Source organism: Gracilinanus agilis, chromosome 5 (genome assembly GCF_016433145.1).
Source record: "Gracilinanus agilis isolate LMUSP501 chromosome 5, AgileGrace, whole genome shotgun sequence".
NCBI classification, from domain to species: Eukaryota; Metazoa; Chordata; class Mammalia; order Didelphimorphia; family Didelphidae; genus Gracilinanus; species Gracilinanus agilis.
The window spans coordinates 266,906,245-266,920,265 of NC_058134.1; the positions used below are offsets into that span (position 1 = coordinate 266,906,245).

The 14,021-nt window shown below is 36.6% G+C and overlaps 1 protein-coding gene across 1 annotated transcript in view; it reads right to left on the reverse strand.

Moving 5' to 3' along the window:
- MYRFL (myelin regulatory factor like) overlaps positions 1-14,021 on the reverse strand; it is a 149,245-nt gene that overhangs the window by 24,959 nt on the left and 110,265 nt on the right. Inside the window, exons 20-21 of the mRNA XM_044679198.1 lie at positions 830-880; positions 244-331 (exon numbers count right to left, since the gene is read on the reverse strand). Coding sequence (XP_044535133.1) covers positions 244-331; positions 830-880 — 139 coding nt within the window. The remainder of the gene's footprint in view (positions 1-243; positions 332-829; positions 881-14,021) is intronic.

A 14,021-nucleotide genomic window follows, 5' to 3' on the forward strand; every position in this document is an offset into this window, starting at 1 on the left:
GAACAAAGGAAATGGAAGGAAGGAAGGAATAGAATGGAAGGAAGGAAGGAATGGAAGGAAGGAAGGAAAGGGAGGAAGGAAAGAAGGAAAGAAGGGAGAAAAAGGAATGAACAAAGGAAGGAACAAAGGAAGGAAGGAAAGAACGAAGGAACAAAGGAAGATAATCAAAGAAAGAGGGAGAAAAAGTCATAGCTCTGGACCAATTGAAGTTTAAAATCATATGAAAAGTAAAAGCTTACCCACCCACACTGAAGGCTCTTACTGCAGTAACGATGGTCAATTTTGTGTTGAATTTCCATAATCTGAATGGAACTGATGGTTGTGTCAATCCCTAAAAGCAAGGAAAAAGTGAGACTATGTAGCAAGACTTTTAGGAAGGAAAAGGTTATCTTGAATTTCTATCCTTCCCCCATTTCCTACTCCATTCCCAGAGATATTAAACTGAAGACTAAGAATTTCCAAGATTGGTTTCCTTTCTGCATTAAAATAAAGAGTTTTTAAAAAGGAGTCCCTTTGTTACAGTACATAAAAAGACTCAAAATCTAGGACTTGATAACCACTCTTCTTTTTTTGAGTGTAATATTGCTGGTGATTTTCTTGATGAGGGAAACTTCCTTGAGTGTTAAACACATAAGCTGGTACCAGAGATGTCAATATAATAACAACCTCTAGACCTATTTGGGGCCCTAAAGTGACCGAAGGTTATTAAAATATATTTTTCCAAACAGAGAATTCTATTCCAAATTTGCTTCTAGATTTATACGGACTCTAAAACTTCTCATTGGTCATGAAAACTTAAAGTACTTTTTTTTTATAAGTGAGAACTTACAATCATTTCCCCAGTCAGTTTTTTGGGGGCCTCTTCCTGAGATTATTTCTCCTGGAATAGAAAGAAATTAGTTATCAATATTCCATCAATTCCAATGTGTCAGGTATAAAAGAAACTCAATGTAGTGTCCTGTTTGGGTTTTCTTTATACTTTTCTGTTAAAAGGATCTCCTGATAGGTTCATTCTAATCCATCATCTGGAGGGAACCATTGAACACTGCCCCTTAGTTTATTTCTGCAAGGTAACTTTTGAACTCTCAGAACCCAAAGTCAGAGTAATGCAAAGCACAGTATTCCCAGCACCTAGCATATAATAGACACTTAATAAATGCCTGCTAACTGATTGATTGATTTAGGCTCCTCTATTAAAGATTCTCTTCAGAATAGAGTCCAAAGAACTGGAATCTAGACACAAGTTTTTTCAAGCTCTTTTTTCATCCCAGTTTTTCCATAGGCTCTATTTTCTTCACTCTTTGTATCTGGACCAATGAAACTGAATGGGAATATATCAATAAATTACTACCTTAATGATACAATAAATAATCTTTTCACATGAAAATAGACAGGAAAACCTATCTATTGTATCTAAGGGTCCAAACTATTTTCAAAGACTTAGAAGTTCATATATATTATCATTTGCTAACCTAAAGACTTTTTTCAAATTAAATTATGTACTGGTTAAAAAAAAAGGCTTGAAGGCCTCCATTTGGGAGAAAGAGGAAGGAGGAATATTCCAATCTCTGATTTCATTGAAGGGAACTCAGTGAGAAAATCTCTGTCTGTTCTACAGCTTAGTTTTTTAGAGAATTATTGGGGGACACTGAGGGGCTACAACATTTCCACAAGATCACCCAGCCAGAATAATGTGTCAGAATGAGACTTGAACTCAAGGGCCCCCAGAATCTGAGGCTTGTTATCTCTCCACTAATTCACTACTGTCTCTTATGGTCTAAATTGAAGAGAATAAAATAAGCAACTAAATATGAGATTAACCAGGTAGCAGGATGGTGGGGACAATGGAAGGAGATGGAAAAGTTTAAAGTTTTTCTGGCAAAGTTATCAAAGTTTGTGCTGAAATGGAAGCAGTATGGATTGTGATAGTATTGAATTGAAATTAAGGATATTCCCCTTCCTAATCAAAGAGGATCAAAATGACATCACCGGATGATGTCTTTTGACAAGTGTAAACTAAACTTAAGCAATGCAGAATTGCACAAAGCCATCAGCCTCACTCTCTTCTAGAGTCATCAAAGACCAGTGGCAAGGCAAAAGTCAGAATGACTAATGATGACTCAGAATGCAGTGAATGGACTTGACTTCTTCAATGTCTAACCAAGCTCTGAGCACTCCACAGCTCCTGCTTCAGCCACCTTGAAGGACATTGGAACAAATTGTTCTCATCTGCCCCTTCCACCAAAAAAGTCTTCAGCTACCTGGGGTAAATATTTCCTTAATTCACTGATGAATTTGAAGCCCGTGAACCTGGTTTAGCCCACTTATTGAGAAAGTTTCCAGTTAATAGTAGAAATATGTCAGAGGAGCTCAATTTCACCAGTTAGGGAAGTGTTCATTGATTCTTGCATAGACTGTACCTCCATCAATAAGCACATCAAAAGTATTTACTAAATGTTTATTGATTAATTGATTGTGTTCCTGAGGTCTGTGCACAAAGTGGCAACTGGTGAGAAGATAAAAAGGATTCTTTGTTCTTGGGCTTGTTTTCCCTCAATTGAATAGGAGAAAAAGCTCAAGGAAAAGACTCTAGGAAGACAGAAAGGAATCCAACTAGGAATATGAAAATCAAGCAGTTAAAAGTGAAACAATGTGTCCAACAAGTATTCCAAGAATGACGTCTGAGGGATTCTAGGGGATCAGAGACTCTAAAAAGTAAGATAACTTAAGAGGGTTTGTGATAACGATGTCACTTCAAGGGATCTTTCATCTCCTTGATATAAGTTCTCTTTTTGACAAAGCAGATTGCAACCCAGCCACATCTTCCCATCCTGCATAACCTCTTTATGTATTCACACAAAATTCCTCCCCTAGGACAGTCCACTCGGTGAACTAAGAGTCTTCTTGTAAACTCTCTTGCAATCACTTGGGTGCCAGTGAATTTTATGGGAGATCTATCAATTCTCCCTCTCTCTAGTTACATGATCACCATTTCTTTTTTCCTACTCATATATTTCTTTGAAAATATCTTTTACCTTGCTTCTCTGAGGATGTCTTTTTTTAGAAATATGCTGCTGCCTGCTTACCTTCACCATGCATCTCTCCAATACCCTTTAGGTCACCTACAGTTTTAATTTATTATTTATTAATATATGATATACAATAATATATCATATATAATAAATTATTATCATTTTATTTATTTATTTAGGAGATTCCATTCTTCACAATCATATAGGACCACCGGTGGCATATTAAAGTCAAAAAGATCTTTCAAATTATTTGAGAGGTGATGCCATTCAGTAAGCATAATCAGTTAATAACCATTTATTAAGCATCTGCTATGTGTCAGGCACTGTGGACAATAGGTACAGAGCCTTCTTTTGGGGATGGTCATTTTGTAGATTCATTTTCTTCTACTATACTAAGCTATTAAAAGGAAGTTTTTCTTCTTTTTAACTATATTAAATGGAGAGTTATTGTTCAGCCTTCATTTTTAAGGAGGACTAATGACATCACAACTATGATGCCTTGATTTTCAATTGAATCCAATTTAAATGAGATAGAATTTTGCAAAGTCTCTCCTTCAGAATCATCAAATTCTAGTAGTAAAATAAAACTCAAGTTGAGGTCCAAGGGTAGGAGATATTAGCAATAATGATGCCACAGAAACATTTTTTAAATGGACAGATGAGAATAAAGGGAAACACAGAAGCAGGAAAGTTTTGAAAATAATGTATGGAATTGATTATATATATATATATATATATTAAGCAAATGGAGTGAAATGGTGATGTATGATTTTATATAGAACCCTCTTTTGTGTTTTTCTAGGTATATGGAAATGTTCTTTTTTAATGTTTAAATTCAGAACAAAAAATTTTAGGGAAAAAGGCTATTTCTTTGTTTCAGGGAGAAACTGAGGTCATTAAAATCATGGTGAAATTTTCTAAATCTAATCAGACCTGATCACCTTCTTCATTCAATTCTGAGATTAGTTCAGTGTCCATCCACAGTATTTCTCTGAGATATTGGTAATTATTTCCTGGCTTTACAGGCTCTTTGGTTCTGGTCAGTAGGCATTCCTTATCCACTTTTTTTTTCTTTGTCAATAATTAGACCAACTCTTTTAGTGATTATGGATCTCTTTTATGAGGCAATATCAAATTCTGGGTTTCAAAGTAGTTAGCATGAAGTCACCAACATTTAACAGACTTCACCATTTCGAAGGAATTTCTCTCCTGAGACTTTGCCCTGAACATACCTCATAACAGTAGGAAACACCTTGAATGAGCATATGCCTCCTGTTTTCTGCTTCATTTGCTATTTCTAATCAGAATGTTTTTAGACAAAGATATTGTTGTTTTGAAATTTTATACAGCTTTGTTCAGCTTAGGCCCAGTGGGAAGACTTAGGACCAATAATATATCCCCATAAGGAAGCTAAATTTAGCTGAGTTTCAGGAAAAAGTATCCTAACAATTAAAGCTGTCTAAAAATGGAATGGACCAAAGGAAAAGGAGTAACAAATGAGAAAAGTGTGTCAAAGAGAAGAGAAAGAGAGCCAGTGAGAAGAGAACCACCTTAGAAAGTATTAAAGTAAATAAAAGAATGTAATGCTACTTTTAACACAGAAGGAACAAATTATAACCTGAGCAAACCCCAATATGAAACCCCAGATGAACAAAAAATATAAGCCTCTCATAACTTTAAATGTGATTGGATTAAATAATCCAATAAAATGAAAAAAGAGTAACATTGGATTAAAAAACCCTATAATCTATCGCTTACAAGAAATAATTTAAAAAACTAATATATACACAGTAATACTGAGAGAATGGAAAAAATTTATATGCATCAAATGAATCAAAAAAGCAGAAGTTGTGAATACGCTATCTGACACAGCAAAATCATTCAAAAATAAAAAGGGATAAATAAAGAAATTATATTATGCTAAAAAGAAACATAGAAAACAAATCAATATGAGAAATAAATGTATAAAATCCAAATGGCTTACCATCAAAATTCATAAAGCAAATATCTGAGCTTCAAGAAGATATGACCCATAAAAAAAAAAAAAAAAAAGATATGACCCAATAGCAACAGGAGACCTCAATAGCCCTCTCTCAGTTTTGGAAAAGTCTAACAGAAAGGGAAATTTTGGAACTGAAAATAGAATGAGTCCACTCAAGGGTTAGGAGTTTCCCAAGACTGGAGAGCTTCAAATAAACATTGGATGTTGTAAAGTAGAATCTCATTCTTTTTGTATCTTTGTGATTTTTTTTGTATCTTTTTGTATCTGTGATCTTTGGATCACAGAGCTAGAAGGAACCTTGGCGACTCTCTTGTCCAACCTCCCCTTCATTTAAATATGAGGAAACTGAATCCCAAAGATGTCAAGTAACTTTCCCAAAGTGGTAAGTAGCAAAATTAAAACTTAAATCCAGGTCCTATGGCTCCAAATTGAGCATTCTTTCCATCATCCTAAACTGCTTAATCAGATAACTTCTGAAGTTTCATTTAACTATGGGATTCTGCACACAATTTATAGCTGTGGACTTCAAAAACATTCTGTTATAGACTTGTACATTCTTTCAGTGAAGGATTGCAAAATAATATTCACAAGAAATGGACTGAAGACAGGAATGCTTTTAATATGCACCAGTACATTATCATAAGAAAACTATAGACAGATTTCACCAGTCATAGGCAAGGATTTCTTCATGCCTTAGCAAATGACACCATCCATTCCAAGACGCAAATCTATGTATTTCTGACTAAGAAAGGATAATCATAATAAATAACTTTAATCCTAAGGCTAGACTGGATGAAATAAGAGTAGAAATTGATAAAAACTACTTAGATCTGAAGAGGGAAAAGATAAAAAAGAAACAAACCTGAGGCAATAGGAAAGGAAATCTGCCAGAAAATTCAGTGCAAAAGCAAGCAAACAAAACAGAAAGTTTCCAGAATGATGCTAGATAGATCTCATAAGAAAGCCCCAGAGTGGTCAGAAACCTGCAGGAAGAGTAGAAATATGTCCATGTCCATGTGTAGAAGCATTTATACCAAGGATTCCCAGACTCAGGGGCTCTGAAAACTACAGAATTCTGTCCTGAACTGCCATTAGAAAACCCTGAATATAAAGTGCTCTGAATGCCAAAGAAACAGGGGAATCTAAAATCTACTAACACTCCTAGAATAAATATACCTTGGATTCCTAGCCATTGTGGTCCAGAGGTAAATCATTTAATCCCAGTTGCCTAATCCTTGCTTCTCTTCTGTCTTAGAATCAATGTTTAGCAACAATTCCAAGACATAAAGCAAGGATTAAAAAAAGAAGAAGAAGAAACACACCCTGGGAGATTGGAGTGAGCATAGAAATACAAATGACCTTGATGGAGATCAAGTAGGACCAACCAGTCCAACCTAAAACAAAATGGAGCCTGGTCCTAACAAAAAGTCCCTATTCTGGAACCACAACTGAAGATACAAATAAACAGAAGAAGGCAATGACCATTATAAAGAATAATTATAACACAGGAAAGACCTAAAAATTTATCCTAGAAGAAGAGAGTAACTACACAAGAACTGCAAGCAAAGATGAAAGGAAAAAATGGATTTTTCACAAGGACTACAATGAAAAAATAAAGCATAAGATTTTTAAAAAATGAAATACAAGTTCTAGAGGAAAGAAGTAGAAAGAGGCTAAATAGATTACAACAGAAAGTAGAAAACTTAATTCAAGCTGGAGACTCTCTGAATATTATAGCAATTCAATGACTTTATGAGACAAGAAATACAAGATGTCCTAAAAGTCTTAGAGTGTTCTAAGCCTTAATAAACCTGTCCTAAGATTTTGGAGACTCCCTATATTAGAACAAAGTGAAAGGATTGGAAAAATATAGAAGAAAATATAAGTTACCTGTTCAGAACATGAGACCTGAACAGGGTTTATGAAATAGATTTCAGGAAGGGATTCCCATAATAGAGGTTATGACCCAATTTTGACCCTTTTCTCCTTCCCTTTCTCTCATGTCATAATTTCCAGACTGTGTGGCAAGCTAAGGGGAAGTATAAAGGCACTTTCATCATTGAAGAAGCTTTTAATAATATCCCTATTCCTATTATATCTTATTTAAATCACACAGTTAAAGCAGAATATAAGCTTGTAGGCATTATCTTTCTTTTTTGTGTTTATATCACCAGGGATCCTGGGCATAAAGTAAGTGCTAAATGACTTTTTTCATGTATTCATTCATTTGTTGTTCCAGGATCATTTTTATTTGAACTCCACTGAACATGAAAAGAGGAATAATTTTTTTCTAACAATTTAAATTCCTATAAAGTTTGAGGAGCTTTTTCCCCTTCACCTCTCATTGTATCATCCCAAAAACCCTGTGAGGCTGGTACTACAGGTATTGTTATCTCCATTTTATAGATGAGAAAAGTTTGGGGAGATTAAGTGATTTGCCTATGTTTACTCAGTAAGTACAAGATGTGGGGTTTGAACCCCAGTCTCCCCAAATTTAAGGCCAACCTTATTCATTACATCTTACTTCAGAAAGAGTTACAGGTATAGCTCTTCATGACTATACATATACAGTCAGATATTTTGTTAACACTTTACTAAAAAGAATCTATTTGGGGTTTCCCCATAAAGGAATATTTCTTTTCCTCTAATTTCTCAGATATTCCAGAAACTCCCATGCTTCCCAGAATTCCTATTTAAATCAACAATAATTGTTTAAACAATTTTCTGTTCTGGAGGTAGCTAGATGGCTCAAAGAGCAGCTAGGTGGCACAGTGGATAGAGCACTGGACTTGGCGTCAGGAAAACTCATCTTCCTGAGTTCAAATCTGACCTCAGACACTCACTAGCTGTTTGACCCTAAGCAAGTCACTTAACCTCTGTTTGCCTTAATCCACTAGAGGAGGAAATGGCAAACCACTCCAATATCTTTGCCAAGAAAACCCCATACAGGGTCATGAAGAGCTGGACATGACTGAATAATAATATCTGTTTCCATTTACATGTTAGAATACAATCTGGAGGTAACTCTCTCCAGGATAGAGGGAGAACTGAAAGGTTGGTTGTAACACACACAGAAAAAGGGATAATCAAGTCTTCCTGCCTCAGTGCCTCACTTTTCCTTCCTTCTCTGCTACCTTCCTAACCATTATGCAGGACTCCAACTCATAAGTCAACCTACTGCAGCTTTTACAGTTGTGGCTTGGAAGAGAATCCTTAACCAAATAAGGAATAACAGTGACTACACAACATATCAATATGCTCAGTTCTGGGTATGTGAAACTAAAGCTTTGGAGTAATAAAGTCTAAGGATGCTAGAATAAGAGGATAGGCAGTGCAATTGTACTAAAATACTTTGGATAAACATCCAGTATCCATGATATCTAGGGAATTAACAGAAATATAGATGACTGTCCAAGTTGAAAAGAAGTCAAGGCTATGAGCAGTTTCTAAAAGAAGAAAAAGGGTTGGGAGGGGTGCAAATTACCAACAACCAGAAGAAGAAAAAAAAACACTCTCCAAATCATTAATAGAAGAAATGCAAATGAAGATGAGACTAAGGTTTATCTCAACTCTGAGATGCCATCCAATTGGCCAAGGTGGCAAATGATGGAAATACCCAATGCTGGAGAGAATGTGGGGATAGAGACACACTAATGCATTGCTGGCAGAGCTCCAAAGTGGTTGGTCCATTCTTGAAAGGTTTGTAAGAACAGTGCATGAACTGTTCATATCCTTAAGACTCTGAGATAGATCATCTCCAAAACAAAAAGAAATGTCCCATATATGCTAAAATATTCATAGTAGCTCTTTTTATAGTACCAAAGAAGTAGAATAAAAGTTGGTATTTATTGATTGGGAATGACTGGAGAAACTGTGGTAGACGAATGTAATGGAATATTATTGAGCTAATCGAAACAGCTAATGGGAAATTAAAGAAACATGGAAAAATCTGTATGAACTGACAGAGTGAAAGAAATCAGTCAGGGAAACAATATATAATGACAATAGAAATGTTAGTGATATATGGTAATTTACAGTTTGAAAAGCTGCTCTTGGGAGCAAGGAGGAGAGAAAGGGAGAGAAAATGTATCAAAATATCAGAAAATGATTATTAAAAATTAAAATTTATTAAAAATTATTTTTAAAATCTGGAAGAAAAATATAATAATTTTTAAGTTGTTACTCTTCTTCCTTCTTTCCAAGAATGCTTTAAGCTTGAAAAATACTTTTCTTAGGTAGATATCTCATTTGATCTTCCCAGCAACCCTGCAGGGTAGTACTATTATTATTATTGTTTTACAGAATAGATAACTGAGAGCTCGGTCAGTGCAGCATCAAACTATCCCAGTAAAATCATCTCAGCAGATAGGTTAAACCAGGTTGAAAATAAGAAAACAGGTGGTGAGTTAGGGCAATGTCTACCCCAAGCATATGAAGACTTCCTCTGGTGGTTTGCAAAGTGCTTTAAACATGCTACCTCATGAGATTCTCACAACAACCTTGTAAAGTAGGTACAATTATTTTTCATTAATTGTTACAGATGAAGGCAATGAGGCACAATGATTTACCCAGGGTCACTCAGCTGGCAAGTATCTAAAGATAGGATTCCTAACACCAAGACCACAATGCATTTAGATATCCAACAAAAAGAATATCAAATGAAGTCCAAGACTATGTAATATAATGATAAATTTTGGAGGAATGAGGAAATGTAAATCCCTCCTTTTGTTGGAGAAGAAATTGTCATTTTAAATTAAAAAATAAATTTTTTAAAGTTCTGTGGAGAAAGAGAAGAAAGAGAATCAGCCACATTTAAGAGAAAGAGATCAATGATAATTTTTTCAAGCTGAATTACTCCAGCTCTGTATCCTTTCCTCAAGCTCCATAGCAGCCCATATATGACCTTATTTTTTAGCAACAGCAAGGGACAGGGGTAGAAGGCCTTTTGCTGGACCAGTTTCAGTTCAGGTTACCTGAATCTGTCACTCAGATAGCTGGGAAAATGTGGTTTCCTCTCTAATAGAGAGATGAAAAAGAAGGTTTTTTTTTTTCTCCCAGGTTAATAGTTTAAAGTTTGGTCCATAGTTAGCTCAAAGGTTTCTCTTGTTATTAACAATTTGAAACAATCTCTTTCCAGAACAGGGTTTATGACAATTTGGTTTACAAAGAAAAAATAATGGCCCCTTAAATTTAACTTCTATTATTTGTCATAATGTACAACTCCCTCCATTGTCATCAATGAACGAGAATGGGATGAGCCCTGGGGAGTTTACAGATTCGTTGGTGCCATCCAAGGTTCAGATTGGATTATTTTGGTTTTAGATTTCCTTTCCTTTGACTGAACTAGTTCTTTGAGTTACTGTGGCATCTTAGAGATCTGAAGAAATTCTTAGAAACCTCAGTTTAGGGCTGGAAGAGCTTTTAGAGACCATTGAGGGAAAGCCTCTCATTCTACAGGTGAGGAAGGAGAGGCTTAGGGATGACGAGGACCTTTCCCTGTGTTGTGAGGGTTTATTTAGGATTTAATTTAGTAATAGTGTTGGACCTAGCAGGAAGGGCTGGAGGATTCCAAGATGGAATGAAGGAACAGGAAGTAGGGCTTGTGCTCTGAGAGAGACTCCATTAGTGGTGGGCACAAACTGTTGCTAGCTCTGGGAGATCTCAGAGTTAAGGACACCCTGCATCCTGATTCCCTGGGATCCTGAGAGGTGGAGGCTTTCAGCAAGTGGACAAGACCTGCAGAGTTGCACCAAGTGGAGGAGGGGTTTGGGATCTGGTGGACAGCATCTCAAGCACACTCTCTCTACTTGGGTACCATGGACCACCTTGGCTTTTGGCATCCTGTGATCATTGAGAACCCTCAAAGCCACCCTAAGGCCCTTTAGTTGTGCTGGTCAAACCTGGCTGGAACCAGGTTTGAAGCAGCCTTCCCAGTGACTCCAAAACTGCTCCTTTGAGCCCTTCCTGGCCTAGGTCAATTAGAATTAGAATAGACAAGTCCTCCCTTTGCCCCTGTGATTTGCCCTTTAGGTTTTTAAGTGCAGAATCCCCTATCCCACCTTTATTTAGTTAATCATAATTAATACTGTTAAAAACCTTTACCTTGCCTGCTGGTTCCAAAGAGCCTGGCCTAGGGTGAGCAGGGTGACAGTTGAGGCCAACTGCCATTCTTGATTCTTGGTCTCCCTATCCTGGCTGGTCCTGTCTCTCCTTCAACCCAGTGTGTGTACCCACAAACCATTAGGACACATTTTACATCCCTGGTGCCCTTTTTTATACCTATCCCCTTTCTCTACATGTGCCCAAGGTCACACAGAAATACTTTGACTCCAAATCCCAGAATTTGCTATTAGTAGGGAACATCCTGCTCACTGGGATATATCATTTCCCATTCTTCATTCACTGGCTATCTCTTCTCCATTTTCCTAAATGCTCTCTCCTTTTACTTATAGCATGAGTCTAATAGTCAGCTCAATTGCTACCTTCTGCAACAGGATTTCTTGAGTCACCTCTGCTGCTAGAGTCTTCCTTTCTAAGGCAAATTTCTATCTATTTATTTACATATATTTATTTTCCTCACTTTTCCTTCCTTTAGTCCAATCTTCCAAAGCATTAGCCAGGACTCCAACTCATAAGTCAGCCCTCTGCACTTTTCTCAATTGTGGCTTGGGAAAGAAGAGATGGAGGAAATTATTTGATGTGCATACATATGTACAGTCAATTTGGAGGACATCAAACTATAACTTTGTTTCTCCAGCCATTCCCCAAACAATAGACACCAACTTTAATTCTACTTATTTAAACTAAAGAAAACATTTTAAAACTATAAAACAAGTATATGTAAATAAATTATTAGAATCCCTCTATTGGAATGTAATCTCCTTGAGGACAGGACTTGATTTTGCTTTTTTGTAGTTTCTTTAGTGTATGGCACACTGTCTGGCATATAATGTGTTTAATAAATGCTCATTCATTGATCAAATTTAAAGTAGCATTTCTATACCTATGGCAAGTTGGGGATCCAAGAGGCTAATTTTTTTTAGATGTATAGTTTTATTTAATGGAATGTTGTACTTAAAGCAACCAACCTGCTCTTTATGATGTATCAGAAACAACAGTTTTCTCCAGTTGAAAAACAAAGCTGGGATTATAATCTAACAAGATCATTCTGGCACAAATCTCTTTTCAACAATAAGAGGTATATCCTGGAACATCATTTGGGTTTTTCAGCTCCACTTCAAAATGTCCTTATAATTCTTCCATTGGGGGTCTTTCAGAACCATGAATTGTCGTTTGTGGCCAGAAGACTTTCTCTTTAGGAGGGACAACATTGAAAAGGACCATCCTACATAAAATCTCCTCACTCAGAATATCATCTCTTATTATGAATGGTAACACAAAAGGGAGACTTTCCTAGACAAGAAGGTCATAAGGAAAAGTGGGCATTAGCTCAGGGATTCTGTTATATTGAGTAAATACAATTTAGTATGTGTTGGGCAAGACACTGTCTTTTGTTGTCTTTGTATCCCTAGCATTTAGTACAGTGCCTGGTTGATACTAAGCACTTAATTTTTTTTTACTTTTGTTTATTACAATATAATTTACAAATACACATTGCAATTGTTGTAGGAATCCCCTTGTCAATCAGTCTGCCATGCTATACTAAAATCCTATATTCCTACAACACAATATAGTCAATTGACTATGAGAGAGTAAGAATAGTTCATCCTGGTATGTGGCATAGGTTCATCTTGGCCATAACAAGGTAGGGATGACTGTGAGTTGTCAAAGAGTGTCACTGAAGCACAAACTCAGGAAGTCTCTATCCAGGTGGAAAGGCTTCCATTATGGTCCTGGTGATGTCTAAGAAGCATCTTAAGCTCAGTATGAAAAGTTATACTACAAGGCAATATAAATATCATATGTCCATGGCAACCCATCAAATAGCTAAAAACCTTAAATGGTCATTGGTCACATGTGGCCCCCTTTTTCTTATCATAAGTACCACCTCCTACAGGAAGTCTTTCTTGATCCCTCCGAAATAGAGAACTATCCGAGAGAGAGGAGAAAGGATAAAACCCACCTAGGAACCTCCCCAGGGCCAGTAAAGCAAAAAACCCTTAGGATAAAAAAGAACAAGTTTATTTGATAGTTGAAGCAAGGGAAACTGGTACACAAGATCCTAACACTATTAAAATCTAGGCTCCACCCAACCTCTAAGCATCTTGCAAGAGATAGGCTTCTGGTCTTCTCTGGGTCCTGCCTACAGCTCCCAGGTCTTATCTAAAAAAACCCAAAACTATCTAACTCTAACCTAATCTATTTACTCTGGATTAACAAAAGAGGGAAAGGGGAAGCCTGGGGTTGGATATACTATATAAGCCAAAGTCCCAGGTGACAATCTTTGGATTACCTAAGCCCAAAAGGATTTCTGGCAGGTGAATAACTGGTAGATGATCTCTGTACTCAGGGAAACAGTTCACTCCAAAGCAGACTCTCAACCAAGGAGTCCCTAATCACTCCACAAGATTTTGGACTTCCAAGGGAAACTATCAGGACAAAAACACCTCCTTCTAGCTTGGTGGAGATCCAGGCAGAGAGTGTCAATGGCAGTTAATTGCCACAATCCCTCTCTCCTTCCCAGAATCCTCTCCCAGGGCTTGTATACAAATTCCCTTCTTTTCCTCTTAAAGCTAATCTCTGAAGTATACTCTATCCCTTAACTTACTTCTCCTGTTTACTCTGGATTAACAAAAGAGGGAAAAGGAAAGCCTGGGGTTGGATATACTATATAACCCAAAGTCCCAGGTGACAACTACACCTCTAGTAATTAGTATCCCCTCCTTCCTCAAAGTTTCTTGAATTTCCTTTTTTTACTATCAGTTCCAGGACAGAAGAGCAGTAAGGGTAAGGCAATTGAAATTAAATGACTTGTCCAGCTAGGAAGTGTTCGAGGCCAGATTTGTACCCAGGTCCTCCCAATTCCA